Source organism: Scyliorhinus torazame, chromosome 7 (genome assembly GCF_047496885.1).
Source record: "Scyliorhinus torazame isolate Kashiwa2021f chromosome 7, sScyTor2.1, whole genome shotgun sequence".
In the NCBI taxonomy this organism is placed as follows: Eukaryota; Metazoa; Chordata; class Chondrichthyes; order Carcharhiniformes; family Scyliorhinidae; genus Scyliorhinus; species Scyliorhinus torazame.
Genome location: NC_092713.1, coordinates 238,921,249 through 238,948,238, shown reverse-complemented (window position 1 = coordinate 238,948,238; position 26,990 = coordinate 238,921,249). Strand labels below are relative to the sequence as shown.

Genomic DNA, 26,990 nt, shown 5'->3' with positions numbered 1-26,990 from the left:
TGATATGCTATATTTGATTGTCATCTTAAGTTACAGAATGTGCTCAAGGAAAATTCTCTGTGGTATAGCATTATAAATCTTAGACCATAAGACATAGGAGCGGAAGGCCATTCGGCCCATCGAGTCCACTCCACCATTCAATCATGGCTGATTTCAACTCCATTTACCCGCTCTCTCTCCATAGCCCTTAATTCCTCGAGAAATCAAGAATTTATCAACTTCTGTCTTAAAGACACTCAACGTCCCGGCCTCCACCGCCCTCTGTGGCAATGAATTCCACAGACCCACCACTCTCTGGCTGAAGAAATTTCTCCTCATCTCTGTTCTAAAGTGACTCCCTTTTATTCTAAGGCTGTGCCCCCAGGTCCTAGTCTCCCCTGCTAATGGAAACAACTTCCCTACGTCCACCCTATCTAAGCCATTCATTATCTTATAAGTTTCTATTAGATCTCCCCTCAACCTCCTAAACTCCAATGAATATAATCCCAGGATCCTCAGACGTTCATCGTATGTTAGGCCTACCATCCCTGGGATCATCCGTGTGAATCTCTGCTGGACCCGCTCCAGTGCCAGTATGTCCTTCCTGAGGTGTGGGGCCCAAAATTGCTCACAATATTCTAAATGGTGCCTAACTAATGCTTTATAAAGCTTCAGAAGTACATCCCTGCTTTTATATTCCAAGCCTCTTGAGATAAATGACAACATTGCATTTGCTTTCTTAATTACGGACTCAACCTGCAAGTTTACCTTTAGAGAATCCTGGACTAGGACTCCCAAGTCCCTTTGCACTTCAGCATTATGAATTTTGTCACCGTTTAGAAAATAGCCCATGCCTCTATTCTTTTTTCCAAAGTGCAAGACCTCGCACTTGCCCACGTTGAATTTCATCAGCCATTTCTTGGACCACTCTCCTAAACTGTCTAAATCTTTCTGCAGCCTCCCACCTCCTCAATACTACCTGCCCCTCCACCGATCTTTGTATCATCGGCAAACTTAGCCAGAATGCCCCCAGTCCCGTCATCTAGATCGTTAATATATAAAGAGAACAGCTGTGGCCCCAACACTGCGGGACACCACTCGTCACCGGTTGCCTTTCCGAAAAAGAACCTTTTATCCCAACTCTCTGCCTTCTGCCTGACAGCCAATCATCAATCCATGTTAGTACCTTGCCTCGAATACCATGGGCCCTTATTTTACTCAGCAGTCTCCCGTGAGGCACCTTATCAAAGGCCTTTTGGAAGTCAAGATAGATAACATCCATTGGCTCTCCTTGGTCTAACCTATTTGTTATCTCTTCAAAGAAATCTAACAGGTTTGTCAGGCATGACCTCCCCTTACTAAATCCATTCTGACTTGTCCTAATCCGACCCTGCACTTCCAAGAATTTAGAAATCTCATCCTTAACAATGGATTCTAGAATCTTGCCAACAACCGAGGTTAGGCTAATTGGCCTATAATTTTCCATCTTTTTCCTTGTTCCCTTCTTGAACAGGGGGGTTACAACAGCGATTTTCCAATCCTCTGGGGCTTTCTCTGACTCCAGTGACTTTTGAAAGATCATAACTAACGCCTCCACTATTTCTTCAGCTATCTCCTTTAGAACTCTAGCATGTAGCCCATCTGGGCCCGGAGATTTATCAATTTTTAGACCTCTTAGCTTCTCTAGCACTTTCTCCTTTCTGATGGATACCATATTCAACTCTGCCCCGTGACTCTCCTGAATTGTTGGGATATTACTCATGTCTTCTTCTGTGAAGACTGACGCAAAGTACTTATTTAGTTCCTCAGCAGTTTCCTTGTCTCCCATCACTAGATTACCAGCGTCATTTTGGAGCGGCCCAATGTCTACTTTTGCCTCCCGTTTGTTTTTAATGTATTTAAAGAAACTTTTACTATCATTCCTAATGTTACTCGCTTGCCTACCTTCATATTTGATCCTCTCTTTCCGTGGGCAAAATGCTCCCGAAACGGTGCGATGTCCGCCGACTGGCGCCCAAAATGGCGCAAATCAGACGGGCATCGCGCCGCCCCAAAGGTGCGGAATGCTCCGCATCTTTGGGGGCCGAGCCCCAACCTTGAGGGGCTAGGTCGGTGCCGAACAAATTTCCGCCCCGCCAGCTGGCGGAAAAGGCCTCTGGTGCCCTTCCAGCTGGCGCGGAAATGACATATCCGGGCGGTGCATGCGCGGGAGCGTCAGCGGCCGCTGACAGCTTCCCACGCATGCGCAGTGGAGGGAGTCCCTTCTGCCTCCGCCATGGTGATGACCGTGGCGGAGGCGGAAGGGAAAGAGTGCCCCCACGGCACAGGCCCGCCCGCGGATCGGTGGGCCCCGATCGCGGGCTAGGCCACCGTGGGGGCACCCCCCGGGGCCAGATCGCCCTGCGCTCTCCCCAGGACCCCGGAGCCCGCCCGCGTCGCCTTGTCCCGCCGGTAAGGTAGGTGGTTTAATTTATGCCGGCGGGGCAGGCATTTTAGCGGCGGGACTTCGGCCCATCCGGGCGTGAGAATCGCGCGGGGGGGCCCGCCAACCGGCGCGATTCCCGCCCCCACCGAATCTCCGGTGCCGGAGACTTCGGCAACCGGCGGGGGCGGGATTCACGCCAGCCCCCGGCAATTCTCCGACCCGGCGTGGGGTCGGAGAATTTTGCCCCTTATTTCTCTCTTTGTTATCCTCTGTTTGTTTTTGTAGCCGTCCCAATCTTCTGACTTCCCACTACTCTTTGCCACATTATAGGCTTTCTCTTTTGCTTTGATGCATTCCCTAACTTCCTTTGTCAGCCATGGCTGCCTAATTCCCCCTCTGATAACCTTTCTTTTCTTTGGGATGAACCTCTGTACTGTGTCCTCAGTTACGCCCAGAAACTCCTGCCATTGCTGTTCTACTGTCTTTCCCACAAGGCTCTGCTCCCAGTCGATTTTCGTCAGTTCCTCCCTCATGCCCCTGTAGTTACCTTTATTTAACTGTAACACCTTTATATCTGATTCTACCTTCTTTCGTTCAAATTGCAGATTGAATTCTACCATAAAAGAGAGTTAATACATTTCTATTCCACTTCTTAACGGCTATATAATAATGCATTACATATATATATTTTTAAATCATTCTACCCCTCTGGAAATCATTTGTGCATTTTGGATTGTTGTTAATGGGAGGCCCGGTCGATTTTGAGGGATGTAGATTTGCGTGATATGCTATATTTAATAGTACAGACAAAATGCTTCAGGTGGCAAAAAAGGTGCCTCACAACAGCCTTCCATCATTGGCTGTGGTGAGGCTGACTCAATGAAACTCAATACAGATGCTGGCGGTGGGACAGGAGAGGGGCTGCTTGGGACAGAAAGGATTCATGGAATCGGGGAAGCTGAGTGAGGCAGAGCCTAAGACTGCCTTTTTCCATCTCCATGACATTGTCCAACTCTGCTCCTGCTTCAGCTCATATACTGAACAGCTCATCAATGCTTTTATTACATCTAGTCTTGACTTTTCCAATGTACAGCTGACTGGCCTCTCATGTTCTACCCTCCAAAAATTTGCTCATGCAAATCTCTGCTTCCCAAGTCCTAACTTGCATAAAATCCTGTTAACACCAACCTAAACTGCTCCCCATGCTAAGTCATACTGATTTTAAAATTTTCATCCATGTTTTCAAATCCATCCATGACTTTGCATAGTACAGGCAGATATTTTAGCTGCCCAGTAGAGGTCCTTTGAAAGTAAACATTGGCCAGATCAGAAGTGGGAACACAGCTGTAAGGTGTGTGCTCCCATTTTCAAGGCACTAATGTCCTGAATCCACCCAATGGCAGCAATGCAAATGTGGGGAGGCGGTGGCGTAGTGGTATTGTTTCTGGACTAGTAAACCAGAGACCCAGAGAAATGCTTTGAGGACCCAGGTTCAAATCTCACCACTGCAGATGGTGAAATTTGAATTAAATAAAAGTCTGGAACTAAAAGTCTAATGATGACCATGAAGCCATTGTCAATTGTGATAAAAACCCATCTGTTTCAGTAATGCCCTCAAGGGAAGGAAATCTGTCGTCCTTACCTGGTCTGTCCTACATGTGACTCCAGACCAACCGACAGCAACATAGTTGCCTCTTAACTGCCCCCTCAAGGGCAATTAGTGATGGGCAATAAATGCTGGCACAGTCTGCGATGAATGAATCCCATGAATGAATTTTCAAAAAAAAATCTCTATATCAATATTAACTCTCAAGGGTTACTTCAGATTTTAAATTGAATTATTTTGATCTCCATATAGCTCTCCTTTCCCCTCTCCAGTGTTATGATTCGAGCTGATGTTACAACTGATGTTACAGATTCCAGGGTGGAACCTGACTTGATAGGTTCTCACTTTTAGTTTTTGTTTAGAAACGTGGAGGCCAGCTACTGAACAGAGGCACAGGAGTCTGCTGATGAATTTTAGAATAAAACATGTATCAAACAAGAAAAAAGATCTATATTACGCTACTCATTCACCCCAAATTAACCTTTACATTCATAAGGAAAACACAAGTTACAAAGCCCACCTTATTGTGTAATGTTCACAGTAACTACAGTCCATGTAAACTAATTGGCGACCTGTAGTCAGACACACGACCCTCTGAAACCAAGTAACAAATGTTACCCAGAGCAACTTCTATGCATTTCTCATCAACACATCCTCTCCCTGGATCACCACCTGCACTTAAGCTTCACCTTCTACGCGCACAGTCTGATACTCAGCTATACCAACAGAGCACCACTGCATCACAGGCCCATATTAAGGGGTCACCAAAATCTGGCTGTCTCTTTGAATCTTCAGGCTTCTCACAGACCCACTTTGCCTTGATTCCATTCCCTGTAGCTTTCTCTCTTTCATTTGGAGGGTAGAATTTTCTCATTTTTCAGCAGAATGGCACAACAGGTAGGAAAAATGATGTGGCCGGTGGCTTTCTCAGCCATATCCTTTGGTTGCTAGCTCAAAAAAATTGAAGGGGCAGGTCCCACGATGAAACACTGGTGTTGCGGGCTCTGATTGAGCTCACCCCTCCAGCAACTTAGATTTCAAAAAATCGGAACACCCTTTAAAAAGAGCTCCCAATACAAAAACTTTAAAATACAGCACCCCCAACAGGGGCAGTGCCCAGGCATGACTTCCCCACCCCTCCACCTCTGAGAAATGCCCTCACCTGAACTTCTTTGGCATGTTTTGTTTGCCAGGTGCACCCTATGGGAAACCTGTCATTTGACATGTCCTCTCTCCAATGTAAATGGATTATGTAACGGGGGGATTATCAGGCATATATCCCAGCCTATCAAGCATAATGTCACTGGCCAGTAGTGGGAACAATCGCAACGAGAAATCTTTCTGGCGCGAATCACGTTTTTTGCCTCTCGCAATAATTTGTGCTCCTGTCGCCATTCATTCCTGTTGCGAATGGGAGCACAAAATCCCGGATTGAGCCTTTTCCACCGCTCTGCACTTAACTTCACCGAACAGGTGGTAAGATTTTTGTTCTTGTCCCTTAATTTAAGTGTCTTTGTGGGCCTTTCTTTTTTTACCCAATTCCTGATTTTTGGGAACTTCTCCTGTTCTTTTGGGAAATGTGCTTTCTGCAGTTCCCATCCAGGTCATCCTACCACTTGCTCCCAACTGAACTAAAACTACTTTTCTGTTTCCCTCTCCCAATGGGTCCTCTGCTGCTGGGCGACACCCAGATTTTTTCCTGCTTCTGCATTTTCTCTATTTCCTTTAAGAGTCGTAAAACCTCATTAAAAATATAGGTGTACAAACAAACCCACAGACATGCAGGATTCAGTCTAAAGTGAAACCAAAACTCAGGTTTCACCCTTTCTCAACACACGAATACAGAAATATAAATTAAACGTAAAGCTAGAACTTGCTCCTAATACCAGGTACACAGTAGGTTTCTAAAAATTGCAAAAGCTTTGTTTTTTCAAATTTACCTTACACGGTCTGAATTAGCGTCTTCAAAACCAAGATCTGCAGACACCTCAATATTAGTATTCCATACGGGATTAGCACTAGAAAAACAAGAATAAAAACTGATGCATGGAATTGAAATATGAAATTGGCTTTACTCATATCATTTCTTTCAGAACTTTATTTTACCATCAATAGTCAACATATTTTCTTAAGTCTTTTCTGTTGGAAAATATATTCACAATGACTACTAAACTAATTACAGTTAATATTTCTATTTGAGCACTCGTTTGAAGACTTTTGGGCATTGCATCACTGGAAGGGTATACTGGATTAGCAGGTGCAGCATAGATTCACTAGATTGTTACCAGAGTTTAGGATTAAATTATGAAGACAGGTGGCATAAAATTGTTCTGTATTCCCTTGAGTATAGGTGATTAAGATGTTAAAACTATTTGACAGGATAAATGCAGACAAGCGATATCCTCTGGTGAGTGAATCAAGACCAAGAGGCCTCCGGAAAATTAAGGCAAAGGCATAGGCATATAGGGTGAAATTCTCCATTTGGGAGACTATGGGCAGGATTCTCCATTGCCCGACGTTGATATCGTAATCGGCAATCGGGCGGAGAACCCCTTTTGATGCTAAAATCCGGGCGGATCCTGTTTTCCGATGCTCCACCCCCTCCAAAACGGCGTCAGAGGAGTATGCCTGAAGGCCCTCCCCCAATGCTCCACCCTCGATGGGCCAAGTTCCCATCCACACGGTTGACTCATTGGTGTCAGCGGTCGGGATCCCAGCATGGCGGCTGAGGACTTTGTCCAGAGCCGCCACAGTCAGGGGAGAACCGTGCTACTGGTGGGGGGAGCTTCGGCGAGGGCTGGGGAGACTGGTGGGGGGGGGTGGCCTGGCGGTGTCCAAGGGGGGCACTATCTGGCAGGTTGGCGGATAGTGCGCGGCCGACACCATGTTGTACTGCACAACCGCTGCATGGCGGCCCCGTGCTAAGGCCCCGGCAATTCTCCGGCCGTTTATTTTGTGAAGGCCGTATGTTTTATGTGGCACAGTTGCTAGCCACTCACCGGTCGGAGGGTCGCGGCTGGGGCCTTGCCGATTTTTTCATCGTAAAATTAGACACCTCCTCCGGAGAAAGCCTCAAAATCGGAGAATCCAGCCCTATGTTCGCCCGCCGGAGCTGAATTGGACTTGATTTGTGCTCCCAAATCAGGAAGTGATTCCCAATCTCTTGCCATGCAAATCCCTTGCCAGGCCCTCCTATCGAGGGCATCCACCAAGGCCATCAAAGGCCACAGGGCATGGAAAGCAGCAGGCTGCCTCCACCTCTGATGTGCATCCTGAGAACACACCGAGATATCGCAGTAGACCTAGAAGATCAAGAAGAGTGAGGAGCATTGAGTGGGCACTGGTGAGGATCACTATCCGTAGCTAGGGGAAATAGAAATCTGTCAGAGTAAAATGTTCACTATTAAAACATGTCACACTTCATACAGGTGATGCCTCTGTCACGTTAATCTTCACAGCTGACCTGCCTGTACCTCCGCCCCCGGTTTCCCCCCCCCCCCCCCCCCCCCCCCCCCCCACCTGCCCTGGGGGCACAGTGGTGCAGGAACTCAATTTTCTGATGCAGGCCCCTTTCAGAGGATGTTTGTGAGCACGCTATCAGCAGACAGACAGGAGTCAGACTGTAGCAGAAACTGAAGAGCACCAGAGCTTTCCTCATAGTGAGTGATCATCAGTCTCCTGCCTTGTATGGTGACCTGCTGACAGTGCCAACACAGGTCCATCACCCTGCAGTGATGTTACACACAGACTCTTTGAGAGGGGGGAATATGGGTGGCAGTGAGAGCCTCATTATAACAGGTCTCCGCCATGACCTCAGAGGGTATATCTTGCCGCCCACGAGCCAACCCGTCATCCTTGGGTGGTCTTCAAAGACACCAGGGATCTCCAAGTGCCCCAGGATGTAGCTGTCATGCTCTCTCCCTGTATAGTGGGCACGCACGTGCATGATTCAGAAGCGGTGGTGCACACAATCTGAACATTCAGCGGGTGGAATCCCTTCCTGTTAATATTGGGCACTCCTGATGCGCTAGTGCTCAGAGCGTGACATGCATGTCGTCGATAGCCCACTGGACCTGGGCATCCCGGCAATGGCAGAAAATCCTGCAGCCTGGGCATATTGGTGGGCTCGGACCAACTGGATGTTGATATAGTTGGATGCCCGGCACACAGAGCATCCATAACCTCCCGAATATACCAGTGGGCTGTAGATTGTGATATGCCACACAGGCCCCTGCTCGAGTCCTGAAATGACCCATTGACATAAAATTAGAGGGCTGCGGTGACCTTCATGGGGTGCCGCCTCAAGCTTGTGTTGGCCTTCCTGCACTCTGACATCTGCCTGCTTCGGGTGCCACAAGCAATGTGAGGGTAGCCTCACCAGACATTGTTATATCCGTAAGGAACTGGAGAAGGAGACAGACCAACAAAGAACAAAGAAAATTTCAGCACAGGAACAGGCCCTTCGGCCTCCAAGCCTGCATCGACCATGCTGCCAGTCTAACCTAAATCATCAACGCTTCCGGGGTCCGTATCACTCTATTCCCATCCTATTCATGTATTTGTCAAGATGCCCCTTAAACGTCACTATTGTCCCTGCTTCCACCACCTCCTCCGGCAGCGAGTTCCAGGCATCCATACCCTCTGTGTAAAAAAATTTCCTTCGCACATCTTCTCTAAACTTTGCCCCTTACACCTTAAACCTATGACCCCTAATAATTGTCTCATCCACCTTGGGAAAAAGTCTCTGATTATCCACTCTGTCTATGCCCCTCATGATTGTGTAGACTTTTATCAGGTAACCCCTCAACCTCCATTGTTCCAGTGAAAACAAACAAGTTTGTCCAATCTCTCCTCATAGCTCATGCCCTCCATACCAGGCAACATCCTGGTAAACCCCTTCTGTACCCTCTCCAAAGGCTCCACATCCTTCTGGTAGTGAGGCGACCAGAATTGAACACTATATTCCAAGTGTGACCTAACTAAGGTTCTATACAGCTGCAACATGACTTGCCAATTCTTATACTCAATGCCCCGGCAGATGAAGGCAAGCATGCCGTATGCCTTCTTGACTACCTTCTCCACCTGCGTTGCCACTTTAAGTGACCTGTGGACATGTACACCCAGATCCCTCTGCCTATCAATACTCTTAAGGGTTCTGCCATTTACTGTATATTTCCCACTTGTATTAGGCCTTCCAAACTGTACTACCTACATTTGTCTGGATTAAACTCCATCTGACATCTCTCCGCCCAAGTCTCCAATCGATCTATATCCTGCTGTATCCTCTGACAGTCCTCATTGCTATCTGCAACTAACCTTTGTGTTGTCCGCAAATTTACTGATCAGACAAGTTCATTTTCCTCCAAATCATTTGTATATACTACAAACAGCAAAGATCCCAGCACAGATCCCTGTGGCACATCACTAGTCACAGTCCTCCATTCAGAAAACCACCCTTCCACTGCTACCCCTATGACCGAGCCAGTTCTGTATCCATCTTGTTAGCTCACCTCTGATCCCGTGTGACTTCACCTTTTGTACCAGTCTGCCATGAGGGACTTTGTTAGAGGCCTCACTGAAGTCCATATCGACAACATCCACTGCATTACCTGCATCAATCATCTTTGTCACTTCCTCAAAAAGCTATCAAGTTAGTGAGACACAACTTCCCCTGCACAAAACCATGCTGCCTCTCACTAATACATCCAATTGCTTCCAAATGGGAGTAAATCCTGTCTCAAAGAATCCTCTCTAATAATTTCCCTACCACTGACCTAAGGCTCACCGGCCTGTAATTTCCTGGATTATCCTTGTACCCTTCTTAAACAAAGGAAACACATTGGCTATTCTCCAGTCCTCTGGGACCTCACCTGTAGCCAGTGAGAATACAAAGGTTTCTGTCAAGGCCCCAGCAATTTCCTCCCGTGCCTCCCTCAGTACCCTGGGGTAGATCCCATCAGGCCCTGGGGACTTATATACCTTAATGTTTTTTAAGATGCCCAGCACCTCCTCCTTTTTGATCTCAATGTGACCCAGACTATCGACATACCCTTCTCCAGACTCATCATCCACCAAGTCCTTCTCTTTGGTGAACACTGATGCAAAGGACTCATTTAGTACCTCGTCCATTTCCTCTGGCTCCATGCATAGAATCCCTCCCCTGTCCTTGAGTGGGCCAACTCTTTCCCTGGCTACCCTCTTGCTCTTTATAAAAAGCTTGGGATTTTCCTGAATCCTGTTCGCCACTGACTTTTCGTAACCCCTTATAGCCCACCTCACACCTTGTTTAAGTTCCTTCCTATTTTCCTTATATTCCACACAGGCTTTGTCTGTTTCCAGCCTTCTAGCCCTTACAAATGCTTCCTTCTCTCTTGGACTAGGCTCACAATATCCCTCGTTATCTAAGGTTCCCAAAATTTGCCATACTTATCCTTCTTCCTCACAGGGACATGCCGGTCCTGAATTCCTATCAACTGACAATCAGTTAGGATTTCCACCCCAGTACCCTCAACTCCCCCAAGACTCACCCTCCCTTACATGTCCCGACTTCTCTCAGAGTACCATCCAGTGAGCCTCTTGTGCTGGCAAACCTTGCTCTGCATATTCACTGCCGGCCACATAAGGAATCCTTAGACCCCGGACCGCAGACCTCCTCCGGGAGCATTTGGGAGTACATTCTCAGCTGTCCTCCACCCATTTACCCTGTGGTCACGAGAAGATCAACAGAGCTGAAGCCCAGCTCCTTAGTGTTTGATTGTTGGCAGCTGACCCTCCTAGAGTTCAAGCACACTGTTCATGCTTCAAAGTTTGCTGGACACGCAAGCAATAATCACCCTCTGAGGCATGGCAAGTGTGCCCTCGAGGATGCATTTGAGAATTGAGGCGTGTGAAGTGCTCTCACAACAAACAAGGTTAGTTCCTCAATTGAAATAGCCTTTGGCTGTGAAGCCAGAGGCTGCTCACAGTCAAAAGGAGTGACATTGGCATTCAGGATAGAAGCAGCAGCAGGACTCGGTCCTGGAAGTGTTTGGTAGGACAGACAGGCTGCAGCTGTGGTTGCCCCTGTTATTGTACTCCACAATATTTAAAGATGACTTGAAGGCCTCACAGATGCAAAACCCCTCAACCCCTGGCTCAGGGGTGGGTTAATCTGGTTAATGAGATTGTATTGAATGCAAATGTGGGCTCATGATATTCTCCCAATTTTTGGGTTTGATCTGGAATTTGCCATCAGGAGCGGGCCGAGTGAATTGAAAAATGGTTTGCGCTGGCGCAAATCTCGATTTTGGCCTTTCCCGCTATTCACCCAGTGCGTTCCATTTCACACCGGGCACGATGCAGCGGCTGCATCGCGCCTGGTGTCTCCTGTTCCTAATGTCCCAATGTTAAGAAATATTTTCAAAAAATGTAATGGTTAGTGCAAAGCAGTGTTCTCAACTTTAAACCCACAATCACACTTTCAATAAATTTAGTGACATGATGAATTCTACTCACTGGTATACTAGTGCATCACTGTTCATGTATTCCATAGTTGTGGATAGGGCACAATTCATTTCACCACAAACTACCAATGTCCAGTTTAAAATGATTGCCTTTACTTAATAGATAGTAAGAAGTCTTACAACACCAGGTTAAAGTCCAACAGGCTTGTTTCGATGTCACTAGCTTTCGGAGCGCTGCTCCTTCTCCGAAAGCTAGTGACATCGAAACAAACCTGTTGGACTTTAACCTGGTGTTGTAAGACTTCTTACTGTGCTCACCCCAGTCCAACGGCGGCATCTCCACTTAATAGATAGTGATCAAGCATCTTACATTTACACATATTACACACTATTGATTATAACATGTATACAAAAGGCAAATTTTGACAAACAAAACAAATCATTATTAGTATCAGGATTGGGGCAGCATGGTGGCGCAGTAGGTTAGCCCTATTGCCTGACGACGCTGAGGTCCCAGGTTTGATCCCGGCTCTGGGTCACTGTCAGTGTGGAGTTTGCACATTCTCCCCGTGTTTGCGTGGGTTTCGCCCTCACAGCCCAAAGATGTGCAGGCGAGGTGGATTGGCCCTGCTAAATTGCCCCTTAGTTGAAATAAATGAATTGGGTACTCTAAATTAAAAAAAAAAAATTAGTATCAGGATTAGTGAAAAAGCCACTGAGGTAGATTTTCCACTTGGATCTCCAATCAAACATTCATTGGGTAATGTATAATGATCATTAGTAAGTGGACAACACCTGATTGTGAAGAGTTAGCTTAATTTTCAAAGTGTGAACAAGTTCTCACTCCAGAATGAACTATAAAAGATGATTGCTACCATTAAAGGGATATGGCCACATGAACCTAGGTGGTTCTAAATGGGGATAAAGGCTGGACAAGAACAGCATTGGACTTGGCTGCAAACCCCTCCATTATCTTGTTGCCTACCATTCATCACCCTAGACTAGGGCCAAGTTCCTAACAACACCAAGGCCAAAAGGCCTGAGGGGAAGACGATTGGAGAAAATTAGCCAAAAACAGCATCAACATGCTGCCACAAAGATTTATACACTCCACTGTTATGCCATAAAATTCAGCTTTCTAAATGAACCATATATAAATGCAAATATTTCCTCTTTCTCATGTTAAAGCCAATTTTACCACAGTTTTCCTTCACTTACCCTTCCGAAGTATATTTGTTTGTACCAGGCACAACAGGTCCATTCTGCAGTGCACCAACTGTAATCGTTTTAGCTGTGTTCATTGCAGTTATAGATTTTATTTTTCTTTCGTAACTGTGGAAGTAATATTCAGATATCATAGATTTTATATGCATAACAGAGAAGAGATCCAGTGTGTAACAGATACATATTCAATCTCTTCCACAGTATTTCAAATGATGTCTTACATGGGTGAAAACAACTTGACAGGAACAGCACAATATTAACTTGAATTATGTTAATAGTTCTATGATCACTGTCGGTTTTCGCCATGAGGCAAAAGGGAAATATTTGAGTCCTCAAAGTAATGCAGGGAAGAGCCATGAGCTGGCTTTGAGCTACAAGAGGGAAAACAGTAAGATGAATCCTAAGTGAAAGAAACGTATTGATACAAAATGGTGGGTGATGCACTATCAGTTATGACGAGATGAGAGCAGAATGTAATCGAGGCTTTATTACACAGAGATGTGTGGCCATCTACAGCAGCTTACGAAATGGCTGCTGTTCGGAGAGCATACACATTTATACTCCGCCTCCTGGGTGGAGCCAGCAGGCAGGGATCTACCCCCGTACCTGTAGTAAAGGGGCCTTACCATAATATCCATACATACAATATAATACAACAGTGGTGACTATCACATTCACCCCCTGTCAAAAATGAGTCCAGCGGGAGTGGTGGAAAACTATATACATACAGATTGGTTTTAAAATTACAGAGAAGGTTACAAATTTAGACGATCGGGTGCCTTGATCTGTCATTGAGAGCGCCGCAGTGCTGGTGTCGACTCAGGCATCGGCTTGGTCTTCGGTGATTCCGGGAGCGTGTCGAAATCCTCTTCATCCCCGGTGGGAGCAAGGGGAGGACGGATTGTCCTGGAGCGGGGGCTGCGGTGGGGTGTGCCGGTGGAGGGGAGGGTGCGCCGGGGCAGGGGGGGGGGAGTGTGTGGGGACCCAGCTGGTGCCAGATCCCTGAGGGAGACTGTGTCTTGGTATTCTACTTAGGCGTACTGCGAGTTTGCATGGAGTAGCTGTACACTCTCAACCAACGGGTCCGCCTTGTGGAGCCGCACGTGCTTGCGGAGGAGAACGGGTCCTGGAGCTGCCAGCTACGTTGGGAGCGAAACCCCGGAAGTGGACTTCCTGGGGAAGGCAAAGACGTTCTTGGGGGGTTTCGTTGGTCGCGGTGCACAGGAGCGACCGAATGGAGTGAAGTGCGTCGAGGAGGACCTCCTGCCAGCGGGAGCCCGGGAGATTTCTGGACCGTAGGGCCAGCTGGACGGCCCTCCAGACCGTCCCATTCTCCCGCTCCACCTGCCCGTTTCCCCTGGGGTTATAGCTGGTCGTCCTGCTCGAGGCAATGCCCCTGTTGAGCAGGAACTGGCGCAGCTCATTGCTCATAAATGAGGATCCCCGGTCGCTGTGGACGTAGGCAGGGAAACCGAACAGAGCGAAGATGGTGTTGAGGGCTTCCATGACGGTGGCAGGTGTCATATCGGGGCATGGGACGACGAAGCGGAATCGGGAATACTCGTCGACCACATTAAGAAAGTGCGTGTTGCTGTCGGTGGAGGGGAGGGGCCCTTTGAAGTCCACGCTGGGGCGTTCAAAGGGGCGGGAGGCCTTCATCAGGCGCGCACGGTCTGGCCGGTAGAAGTGCGTGTCATAATATACACCAGTATATCATGGTGGAGACACACACACTGATGGACACACAGTGGGACCAATCAACACACACAACACCGCAGCCAATCACCAGTTAGAGCACACGCACTATAAAGACAGGGGGCATCAGAGTTCCCGCTCATTCGAGCTGCAGCTTCTGAGTAGCACAGAGCTCACAGCCTGCAGCACAGACGTTCACCATGTGCTGAGTGCATCGACTGGTTAGGACAAGACAAAGGTCTTTAGTTAAAGCTAGTATCGTGTTAACCCACAGTGAGAGTATGTTAAACTGTTAATGACTCAATAAAATGGTGTTACACTATTTCAAGTGTTGCTGACCTGTATGTGTTCCACGGATCCAGAGCACCCAACACAACAGTGGGGTTTACACTCCGCGCAGACCTGGCAGTCTCTGGTGATAGCCCTGACTTCCTCGATGGAGTAAGGCAGACTGCGGGCCTTAATGAAGTGGTAAAAGCGGATGACTCCCGGGTGACAGAGATCGTCATGCAGGGTCTGGAGTCGGCCCACTTGTGCGCTGGCACATGTACCTCGGGTCAGGGCATCAGGGGGCTCGTTGAGCATACCGGGGCAATACAAAATCTCATAATTGTAGGTGGAGAGCTCAATTCTTCGCCTCAAGATTTTATCGTTTTTGATCTTACCCCACTGTGTGTTGTTAAACATGAAGGCAACCGACCGTTGGTCAGTGAGGAGAGTGAATCTCCTGCTGGCCAGGTAATGCCTCCAACGTCACACAGCTTCAACGATTGCTTGGGCCTCCTTTTCGACGGAGGAGTGCCAAATTTCGGAGGCATGGAGGATGCGGGAAAAGAATGCCACGGGTCTGCCTGCCTGGTTAAGGGTGGCGGCCAAAGCGACGTCTGATGCATTGCTCTCGACTTTGAAGGGGAGCGTCTCGTCGACCGCGTGCATCGCGGCCTTGGCGATGTCGGCCTTGATACGGTTGAAGGCCTGGTGAGCCTCGGCCGTCAGTGGGAAAGCGGTGGATTGAATGAGTGGGCGGGCCTTGTCCGCATAGTTTGGGACCCACTGGACGTAATACGAAAAGAACCCCAGGCATCGTTTGAGGGCCTTGGGGCAGTGGGGGAGGGGAAGTTCCATGAGGGGGCACATGCGATCAGGGTCGGGCCCTAGAACTCTGTTCTGAACCTCATAGCCGAGGATGGCTAATCGGTTCGTGCTGAACACACACTTCTCCTTGTTGTAAGTTAGGTTGAGGAGTGTGGCGGTGTGGAGAAATTTGGAAAGGTTAGCGTCGTGGTCCTGCTTGTCGTGGCCGCAGATGGTGACGTTGTCCAGGTACATGAAAGTGGCCCGCAACCTGTACCGGTCAACCATTCGGTCCATCTCCCGTTGGAAGACCGAGACCCCGTTGGTGACGCCGAAGGGAACCTTAAGGAAATGGTAAAAGCGGCCGTCTGCTTCAAACGCAGTGTATGGGCGGTCCGCCTTACGGATGGGGAGCTGGTGGTAGGCAGATTTCAGGTCCACTGTCGAGAAGACCCGGTACTGTGCAATCTGATTGACCATATCAGATATGCGTGGGAGGGGGTACGCGTCGAGCTGCGTGTACCGATTGATGGTCCGACTGTAGTCAACGACCATCCTGTTTTTCTCCCCGGTTTTCACCACCACTAGGGCTCTCCAGGGGCTGTGGCTGGCCTCGATGATACCTTCCCGCAGCAGCCGCTGGACCTCAGACCTGATGCAGGCCCTGTCCTGGGCGCTGTACCGTCTGCTCCTGGTGGCGACGGTTGCAGGCGATAAGCGGCTCGATGAGGTGCCCGACGGGCAGGGGTCCTGAGGCGGGTAAGATGGCGGTGACCCACGGGCCGCACATGTCCTGGGGCAGGCAAGATGGCGGCGCCCTCAGGCCGCACGTGTCCTGGGGCAGGCAAGATGGCGGTGCCCATTGGTTCTGAGGCAAGCAATGTGGTGGCGCCCACAGGCCGCACATGTTATGAGTGGAGCAAGGTGGCGGCGCCCACAGGCCGCACGTGGTCTGAGGAGAGGAAGATGGCCACACGTGGGAGGTGCTGGGACAATAGCGCCGATTGAGCAGGCCTGGAACACTGCAGCGAAATGTCCCTTCTTACCACAGGCCTTGCAGAGCGCGCTCCGCGCCGGGCAGCGCTGCCGGGGGTGTTTTGTCTCTTCAACACGTCATTGATGACGATGAACATCTTGCCAAGGTCATCCCCACACCCCCACTACTTGCCTTCAAACAACCGCGCAACCTCAAACAAACCATTGTTTGCAGCAAACTACCCAGTCTTCAGAACAGTGACCACGACACCACACAATCCTGCCATGGCAATCTCTGCAAGACGTGCCAGATCATCGACATGGATACCACTATTACACGTGCCATCGGCGGGACTGGAAGATTCCGGCGGCCTTAACGGCCAGAAACTTCCAGCCAAAAAATCAGAACAAATTCAAGATTTTAAAAAGGTTAAAGAAAATGGATTGGATAGTCCAATGGTCAGGGGTAAGAGCAACACAACAGAAACGTGAAAAGCCTTCAAACCCATTTTCATGAAAAAAAGAAGCCACATATGTCCTGAGAAATAAAAGGGATCATAGAAAAACAAAACAAAACTGGTTAACAGATCATAGTCAGTACAGACATGATGGGCCGTATGACCTCCTTCTGTCCTGTATGTTTCTATGTTCAAAAACAAATTAGACAAGCAGGAAGACAGAGAAAGGAATCAAACTCAGTTGGAGGCAATGAAAGCTGCCATTGTAACAAATAGCACACCAGAGAAGAGTCTAATCGAAAGCTTGGTAATATTAAGGTTTTTTTCAGGAGTGAGAGGATCATTAAGGACTGTGTTGGGCCATTAAAGTATTCGTCAGGGCAGATTTAAATTAACTCCCAGGTTATGACATAAGTTTTAAATGGCTACTTTGCAGAAGCCTTCACTAAAGACAATGATATTCAGTTACCAATAAAAGGTTGAATGTCTCAAAGTGGATGCAGATATAATCCTGGCTGGAATAGACCTCTAAACAGGTCAGGCTGCCAGCATGGATGGCATTCATTGGAGACTGCCCAAAGTTTTCCAGGCTGTGCTCTGAGAACCATTTACTCCAAGGTTGTGCCTGTCGATTAGCTAGGTGCCCTCTATCTGGCAGAACAATGTCAGAACAAGGAAATTACAGACCTATTCATTGGGTTTTGGCTGTAAGCAAGTTGCTAGGCGGGGTTATGTAGAGGTACACCATACAATCACCTGACAACATAGGGACATTTGAAAATCTTCATACAGCTTCTGGGAAAGCAGGTCCTGCCTTATCAATCTGGTTGAACTTTTTGAGAAAGTTATAACATTGGTGGATATCAGAAATCCATTCAACAATGCATTTCTTGGTTTTCAAAAAGGTTTTCCAAGGTGTAACACAAAAGGTCACTATATACGGGTCAGTCCTGCAATTACTGATCGTAGTAGTTCTCAGTGGAAACCAATCAGTAGTGGAGTCCCACGGGGACTTGTTTAATGTAGTTGTCCTTCATTATTTTTACCAATAATCTGGATTAAAGCCTTCAAATTTGCATGTGACACAAAGATATGTCAAAGTGTAAGGATCTTAGATGAGCTACATAATCGCAAACAGATTGAAATGCAATGGGTCCATGTCTGGTGACAGGTCATCTGGGTGGGGGCCGGTGGATACTCACCTCTGTGGCGTAAGCATGATCTCGACGTCGGTAACCGATTTGCCCTCGGCCACCTCTGCGACCTCTGGGGCCCATTTCTAGTTGGGGGTGAGGACGCTGACGTCTTGTACCCCGGCGCCTGTCTGGGCCCTTTCCTGTCTATTGTGGGTCAACCTCTCCTACAGGGACACAGAGGGGACATTGTGAGCTGCACACTTCAGGCATCGGGGGTGGGGTCATGGCGGGGGACATATGAGTGCATGTTCGCGGCCATGGAGCACAGGACATGGACCATCGATGCTGGGACTGCACCGCATCAGCCATTGACTGTGCCACCACCTTCTGCGTCTGTGTCACATCAAGCAGTAACTGCGCCATCTCCTTCTGGGACTGGGCCACCTCCCTGTGTCTGCTCCACATCGGCCAGCACCTGGGCAATGCCGCCGACGTTCCCAGCCATGGCCTGCTGTGACTGGGCCATGCTCAGGAGCGCCGCTGCAATTTCCAGGTGGTTCTGGCACATGGTTGCCTGTGAGGCAGCAATCCTGTCCTGGGACTCAGCCAAGGCCTTCGCAGAATGCCCCAGGACAAGCTGATCCATAGCCAAAACTGTTGCCCCAATGCCACCATCGCGGACGCTATCCGTGTGGTGTTGGCGTGGGTGGCTCGCATGGTTGGCATCACCTCCTGCTCCTTCACTCGGTTGGACTCCTCCAACTGCACCTGTAGGTACAGCATGCTCGCTGACAACCACTCATGTAGTCCCTGTGACTGCATCTCCACGATCGCTGGGATTGGATGCTCCAGAAGTCCAAAACCCGCCTGGACAGCAGCTAGTCCATTGGGTCGGCCTGCCCTCCGACTGTCCACTCCCTCGGATGATCCTACCTCCACCTGCTGTACCGAATCAGCTGTGTGATGTGCACCAGAAAGTGTCCCAGGAGCCTCTTCACTAAAGGGCCCAACTGAGGTGAGTGTCTGGGATGGTGGAAGGTGTTGAATACACCTGTGACAGGAAATCTGTGTCATCCTCAGACTCGAGCTCTGAGGTGCCCTGCATCTCGGGTGGAGGGCTGGCATCCGAGCTGCTCCCAGCATCCTTGATCAGCTCACAGGGGGGCTCCAGCTGTGGCACACCAGATGGGCCCGCCCCATAACCAGCAGGTCCTGCAAGACACAAGACACATGATTAGACCGCAGCCCGGGGAGTGCGGCTGGTGGGTTTCAGGTTGACACACGTGTCACGGGGAACCGCAACTCAGCAGGGTCTCTCTTCCTACCCCCCCAGCCAAACTCCACCCCAGTGACATCTCTTTGTTCCCGGCTGCCGCCCACGTCCAGGGCCCTCTACTCTGCCATGATGAGTGGCCGCAAGTCCAGCGGTTCCCTTCTGGTCTTCTCCCGGCGGTTGTGAGCAGCCTTCTGGGGTCAGGGGGATGGGGGGGCCGCAAACAGAAAGCGACAGTGTTACACAGTCTGACGCATGCAGGCCAGGAGATGGGTAGCTGGTGGCCTCAGTGGCCAGGACACCTGGCCATGGCGGCCGGTATGGGTGCCGGCATGTGGTGCAGGGTGGGGATTCGGCTGCCCCCCGGATTCTGGGAGTGGGAAGGCGGAGTCAGATGATGGGTGTGTGAGACGGGGGTTAGTGCCAGAGGCACAGTGCTGCCTACTCACCCTGGCCACCCTGAGGAGGTTGTGCAGTTTGTTCCGGCACTGCTGGCCGGTCCGGACAGTCTTGTCCACGGCGCTGACCGCCTCTGCCACCAGCACCAGCATGGTGAATGGCAGCAGTAGGCAGCCTCCTTCCCGGGTCAGGGTACAGGGTCATCCTCCTCTCCTCCACTGCGTCCTGGAGGATCTCCAGCTCAGAATCCGTGAAGCGTGGGGCTGCTCGTCTTACTGCCATCTTGTTGGCTTGGATGGTGAATGTGGGGAGTGCAGTGTGTATATGTGCCTGCAGCTTGTCAGCCTCCTGAGTGTCAATTGCAAAACCGGCGAATCCCACACCATTCCTCATTGGAATCGATTGTGTTCCACATGGCGCCAGTTCTAGCCCCTTAATAATCGCTGAATCGGTCCAGGTATGGCACCAGTTTTGCTGTCTGGAACCCCGCGAATTCTGCGCCGGCGTCAATACTTAGTCACAGAAACGGAGAATCCCACTCGCTACACACTTAGAATGAATTCAGTTAGATTGCACCCTAAGTGTGGAATATTTCTATGAGAATCTCTCCAAGCTCCAAAAAATTTATTATGTGGATGAATTGCGATATGGATCAAGCCCATACACACGGGGATATCACCTTGTGATTCCTGCCCAAAATGACACTTAGTCATTTTTGGGGGGGAATTTTGCCTAATGTATTTGAATTGACATATTTCTAAAAAGAATTATTTTCTACAGAGTTAATGTTTTTGAAAATGGTCCAGCTGGCCATATGTCGAAAACTTCAGAGTCCACTCCAAGGGCAACTGGGAGAAGTCCTGGAGTCTGAATTGAGAATATTTTCTGTCAAATACTCAGATATATGTACTTGTTCCAGTCAGAATATCTTCAGATCACCGAACCACAGTTCTAAGTGTTGTCGACAGATTGGTCTGCTTTTTGGGTGATAATATATGAATAATGATTAATCACTGCAAACTGACACTTTCAGCACAGCACCTGTGTCAGCCTGTACGTGATCAGAAGGCTACAGTCTGGAAGCATATTTTCACAGTAGGAAGTCAGGAAGTTATCACCTACCATTTCCTCGATGATCATTTTTAAAGTAGCATTGTGTAATGTAGGTGACATTGTGATATTCTATTATGTATACAGTGGAACACTGAACACCACTGAGTCCTGGCTGAAAAATCAAGCATGTGACAACAGATATATTAGGGGCAATTATACCCCCGCCTAATATGTGGGAAAGCAGTTCAAATCATCTGTGCAACTCGCCCACCGACATCTCCAACAGAGCCTGCTGCATTTGATTTCAACCTCCTCGTCTCAGCAGGCAACAGGGGGGCATAAAAACAGCCTGGGCTCCGATGAAAAATTTTAACATAATGCAATTTAGTCAAAGGCCTGCACGCAAAACTGTTCTGGTTTTCCTGCCGGGCCAAACTAGAGGGAAGAAGACACCCAAACAGATCGATTTTTTAAACATTTTGTGGGAATCAATATTCACGTCATTTGCTTGGCATTGACAGGTCATTAACTGCCTCAAAATGGTAGCCTTACTGTCTGTCAACACTGATGATACGGCCAAGAACATTTTCATAGGAGCGTGCCATTGAATGCTGAAGGGCCATCATGTCTCAGGTGGTTTTAATATGCAAATTGGGGACATAGCCTGGTTGTAAATTTAAGTTAGAAATGGGAAGGATGTGGGCCATGTACGCTCATCTCAGCCAAGAGGAAGATGGAGCCCAGGTAAGTTTGGAATTATTTCTGTGAACCTGGAGGAGCAGAAGTGGGCTATTTGTAGAATTCCTCCCATCATAGCTGACATCAGCAAGTCAGCAAAAACCAGGAGTCCGGCCTAAAATCTTCCAGTAGCTCAACTGCTCATTGAATAAACTCACTGAACCATTGGAAGGGCTTAAATAAAACCTTTTAAAGGAAATGCACATGTAGGTGTCCCTGATGGTCTGTGTGATGCTGATGCAAATACCTTTGTCGACTGCAAACCACAATAGTTATCATGATGGCTACCAAAAGAATGAAAGCTGCTACTAAACCACCTATAGTAAAAAGAAGCGGTCTGGCTGTATCAATAGGTTCAGCTGGTTCTTTCTGAAAGATACAAAATTCAGTAACATCATATTAACACAATTAAATTTTATAGCAAATCAACCAAAACAATCATTTGACAAATATAAATGGGATGGAAGGCAATGGGAGATGGACATAAGAGAAATCCTAACAATGATTCCAATAGACCATCAATTCTCCCACGTTTGATTCAAGATCACAGTTTCCTGTCATCCCATCCGAGAATGATTTAGGATAGGTTAGGGGACAGGAAACTGAAAGTTGGAATAAATAGGCCATATTTGGGATGCCAGGGCGTAACTTATGGGGTGCCACAATGATCCGTTTTTGGCTTACAGCTACTTAAAATCTATATCAGTAACTTAGATGAGGGACTGGGTCTAATGTGTTCAAGTTTGCTGATGATGCAAAGTTAGGTGAAGAAGTAAAGGGCGCGATCTACCGGCCTCATCGCGCCGAACCAGTGATGCGACAAGGCCGTTAAGCCTCGCAAGATTTACGATTCTCGTTGCAATCTGGATCTCGCCCTCAATTGATGGGATCCAAATTTGCATATTCCAGTAGGTCGTTAGTCTCACTTGAATATGTCTATTTCAGAGTTACTCAAGGTATAGGATCGAATGGCCTCACCTCGGAGACCCACCATGGTGGCGTTAAGCACTGATTTCCACACTTGAGGAAGGAGGGTGTCGCCCAGGCGATCGGAGGCCCTCTGGTGGTCAGGCTCTGGGCAGGGTGCCCAGGTGGAACTGTCAGGCTGCCATGGGCACTGGCTGGGTACATCAGTGGCACTGCCTGGGTGCAGTGGCACTGCCAGGCTGGCATGGGCACTGCCAGCTGGGGCCAAGGTGTCAATGTGCAGGGACTGGAGGTGGAGTGCGGGGGGAGCTAAAGGACCCCCTAATTGGAGCTGAACTCATCAGTACAAGAAATCAGTCTAAGTTCCTCATCAAGGCCAAGGAATGAAGCAGTGTCCCATTTAATTGGGGGGGTCGTTCTCAGTGTTGCAAGCATCGGGAAACACCCCGGTAAACATGCCCAAACTGGACTTTCTTTTTTATTATGAAAATCGCTTATTGTCACAAGTAGGCTTCAAATGAAGTTACTGTGAAAAGCCCCCAGTCGCCACATTCCAGCGCCTGTTCAGGGAGGCTGGTACGGGAAATGAACCGTGCTGCTGGCCTGCCTTGCTCTGCTTTCAAAGCCAGCGATTTAGCACTGTGCTAAACCAGCCTCATTATACTATTATACTGCACGCAAAGTATGAGGAGGATGCAAAGATGTTGCAAAGGGATATAAACCAGTTAAAAGATTGGGTAGAAGGTGACTATAATGTGGGGAACTGTGAAATGAACAACTTTTACTTGAAATACCCACGGTGCTTCACAAGAACATTATAAAACAAAATATGACACGAAGCCACATAAGGAGATGTTCGGCTTGATTAAAGAGGTGGGTTTGAAGGAGTGTCTTAAAGGTAGAAAGCAAAGTAAGGAGGCGGAGATGTATACAGTGGGAATTCCAGAGCTTAGGGCCTAGGCTTGGTGATGTTGTGAATATATGGTCAGAAGCTCAGTAAGAGTAGGGAAGGTGGTTAAAGAGGTGGCGGAGGAGCATTGTTAATCAAGGATAGTTTAACGGCTGCAGAAAGGCAGTTCGAGGGGGATCTGCCTCCTGAGGTAATATGGGCTGAAGTTAGAAATAGGAAAGGAGCGGTCATGTTGTTAGGAGTTTTCTATAGGCCCCAAAATAGTAATAGAGATGTGGAGGAAGAAATTGCAAAACAGATTATGGATAGGTGTGGAGGTCTCAGGGTAGTTGTCATGGGTGACTTTAACTTTCCAAATATTGATTGGAACCTCTGTAGGTCGAACAGTTCGGATGAGGCAGTTTTTGTACAGTGTGTGCAGGAGGGTTTCCTGACACAATATGTGGATAGGCCGACAAGAGCTGGGGCCACATTGGATTTGGTACTGGGTAATGAACCGGGCCAAGTGTTAGATTTGTTGGTGGGAGAGCACTTTGGAGATAGTGACCACAATTCATTGTCTTTCACTATTGCAATGGAGAGGGCTAGGGCCATACGGCAGGGCAAGGTTTATAATTGGGGGAGGGGTAATTATGATGCAATTAGGCAAGAATTAGGGAGCATAAGATGGGAACAGAAACTGTCAGGGAAAGGCACAAATGAAAAGTGGAGCTTGTTCAAGGAACAAATACTGCATGTCCTTGATAGGTATGTCCCTGTCAAGCAGGGAGGAAACGGCCGTGTGAGGGAACCATGGTTCGCAAAAGAGGTTGAATGTCTTGTCAAGAGGAAAAAGGAAGCGTATGTAAGGATGAGAAAACAAGGTTCGGTTGGGTCGCTTGAGGGTTACAAGGTAGCAAGGAATGAGCTGAAAAAAGGGCTTAGAAGAGCTAGGAGGGGGGCATGAGAAGTTCTTGGCGGGTCGGATCAAGGAAAGCCCCAAGGCTTTTTACTCTTATGTGAGAAATAAAAGAATGACCAGGGTGAGGTTAGAGCCGGTCAAGGACAGTAGTGGGAACTTGTGCATGGAGTCAGAAGAGATAGGAGAGGCGTTGAATGAATACTTTTCTTCAGTGTTCACCAAGGAGAGGGGCCATGTATTTGAGGATGAGAGTGTGATACAGGCGGGTAGGCTGGAGGAGGTAGATGTTCAGAGGAAGGACGTATTCGCAATTTTGAAAATCCTTAGGGTCGACAAGTCCCCTGGACCAGATGGGATATATCCTAGGATTCTTTGGGAGGCAAGGGATGAGATTACAGAGCCTTTGGCTTTGATCTTTGGGTCCTCACTGTCCACGGGGATAGTGCCAGAGGATTGGAGAGTGGCAAATGTTGTTCCTCTGTTCAAGAAAGGGAATAGGAATGACCCTGGTAATTATAGGCCAGTTAGCCTTACTTCGGTGATCGGTAAGTTACTGGAAAAGGTCCTGAAGGATAGGATTTATGACCATTTGGAAAGATGCAGCCTAATCCGGGATAGTCAACACAGATTCGTGAAGGGTAAGTCTTGCCTTAGAAACTTGATTGAATTCTTTGAGGAGGTAACTAAGTGTGTAGATGAAGGTAGAGCAGTTGATGTCGTATACATGGATTTTAGTAAGGCGTTTAACAAGGTTCCCCATGGTCGGCTCATGAAGAAAGTAAGAAGGTGTGGGATAGAGGGAAATTTGGCCAATTGGATAAGTAACTGGCTATTGCACAGAAGACAGAGGGTGGTGGTGGATGGAAAAAAGTCAGACTGGAGACCAGTTACCAGCGGTGTACCACAGCTGGAGCGGCGTGGATCGCTCCAGTGCCATGCTGGCCTACTGTAGGGGTCAGAATCGCTTCTCCTGGGGGTCTGTTGACACCATTGTAAAACGCGACGGCGTTTATGCCGGCGTCAACACTTAGCCTCATGATCAGAGAATCCCACCCAACACGTCTGGTAGATCTCGCCCATAGTCTTTCAAATTAGGTTAGGGTTAGGGTTAGGGTTAGGGTTATGGTTAGGGCAGCACGGTAGCACTGTGGATAGCACAATTGCTTCACAGCTCCAGGGTCCCAGGTTCGATTCCGGCTTGGGTCACTGTCTGTGCGGAGTCTGCACATCCTCCCCGTGTGTGCGTGGGTTTCCTCCGGGTGCTCCGGTTTCCTCCCACAGTCCAAAGATGTGCAGGTTAGGTGGATTGGCCATGCTAAAAATTGCCCTTTAGTGTCCAAAATTGCCCTTAACTGTTGGGTGGGGTTACTGGGTTATGGGGATAGGGTGGAGGTGTGAACCTTGGGTAGGGTGCTCTTTCCAAGAGCCGGTGCAGACTCGATGGGCCAAATGGCCTCCTTCTGCACTGTAAATTCTATGAAATGGAGAATTCTGGCTCAGGAACAGCCCAATTTCCACTTCCACTGACTTTGTATAACAGGCAGCCGGCCAGCTCCTGCCAGTATTCTGCCCTCACTAAAATGAAAATATGCCCAAATGTGACTGACGTAGATTGCCATTTTTTTTTTAACCAATGTTATTGCTCTTCAGGCAACTGAATAACTCAGATACATAACTCATGACTGGAAATGTCATACTCCCAATATGTCCAATTTTGACACTTCCAATTTCCAGGTTAAAATAAATCCTCTGTGCTCATTTATTTTCCAAACTTATTTCAGTACTTACAATATTCAAAAGACCAATATCTATCAGTTCCTTCACAGCCTCAGGGTTAAACTGCAGAATGCTGGAAAGGAGAAAATCAAATTCAGAGTGAGCTAAATTTGGAAATTAACTAGATGATACAGAATGGTAATCACAGTCCTGAAGTGATTGGTGACTACTGCAGTGAAAGTCTAACAATACTGACATTGAATGAAGTCTGCCTTCTTGACAACAGGGAGACTCATCGGTTATGCATGTGTTAAATAGAGAAATAAAGAGCATGATATTTGTAATGTCGCTCACATGTTTAATTGAAATTGATTAACAAATTGGTTGAGGCAGAAAATAGGAGACTTTGATGAGGATATTAATTAAACAGGTTAGTAACTTTGTGATAATGCTAAATAGCAATAAAGAAGGAACAAAAGAATATTGAAAAGTTTAATGTGAACCCTGGATTAGAAATATCATGGAGCAAAATTACAATCCCAGCAATTACGTTGAACCAATAGCCTTTTTCGGATGACATAAAAAGATGCAATGTCTAGGTTGAATGAGGAACAAGGGGTGGGAGTTTGCGCGCAGCAACGCTGGAATCGTAAATCCCGATCGGACGGAGAATCGCACGTCGGCGGAAAAACAAGGTCGGCAATGGAACGCCATGTTCTAGTGCCTCGATAGCGGCATGAATGCGTTCCACACCCCATGCCGGCATAGAAATTCTACTGAAACGGCCCTTAGCATATCATTAACGGGCACGACGCGATAGTCTCCACCTACTGCGATGCTCCACCTCCATCAGGCGGAAGGGACACCAACGTGGTTCACTTGTGGTGTTTAAAAATGGGAACCGGGTGCTGTGGCATGTTAAGGGTGAGACACGTTTCCAAAGGTGCAACAGTAGGCTACCAGTTATGTCACTGGTTGGGGAGTCCTCTGTCAGGGCCACGGGGCATAGTGGGGGGAGACAAGAAGATTGGCTGTGGGCCTGGGGTGTCCCCACGGGTC

At 48.2% G+C, this 26,990-nt stretch overlaps 1 protein-coding gene and 1 long non-coding RNA gene across 4 annotated transcripts in view; one reads left to right on the top strand and one right to left on the bottom strand.

The window, feature by feature from the left end:
* cdhr2 (cadherin related family member 2) overlaps nt 1–26,990 on the bottom strand; it is a 349,352-nt gene that overhangs the window by 7,366 nt on the left and 314,996 nt on the right. For all 3 annotated transcript variants that reach the window (XM_072512189.1, XM_072512190.1, XM_072512191.1), the window contains 4 exons: nt 26,004–26,064; nt 21,725–21,846; nt 12,671–12,784; nt 5,951–6,028 (listed from right to left, as the gene is read on the bottom strand). In XM_072512189.1, coding sequence (XP_072368290.1) covers nt 5,951–6,028; nt 12,671–12,784; nt 21,725–21,846; nt 26,004–26,064 — 375 coding nt within the window. The remainder of the gene's footprint in view (nt 1–5,950; nt 6,029–12,670; nt 12,785–21,724; nt 21,847–26,003; nt 26,065–26,990) is intronic.
* LOC140426915 (uncharacterized) overlaps nt 1–26,990 on the top strand; it is a 79,022-nt gene that overhangs the window by 14,682 nt on the left and 37,350 nt on the right. The window lies entirely within an intron of this gene.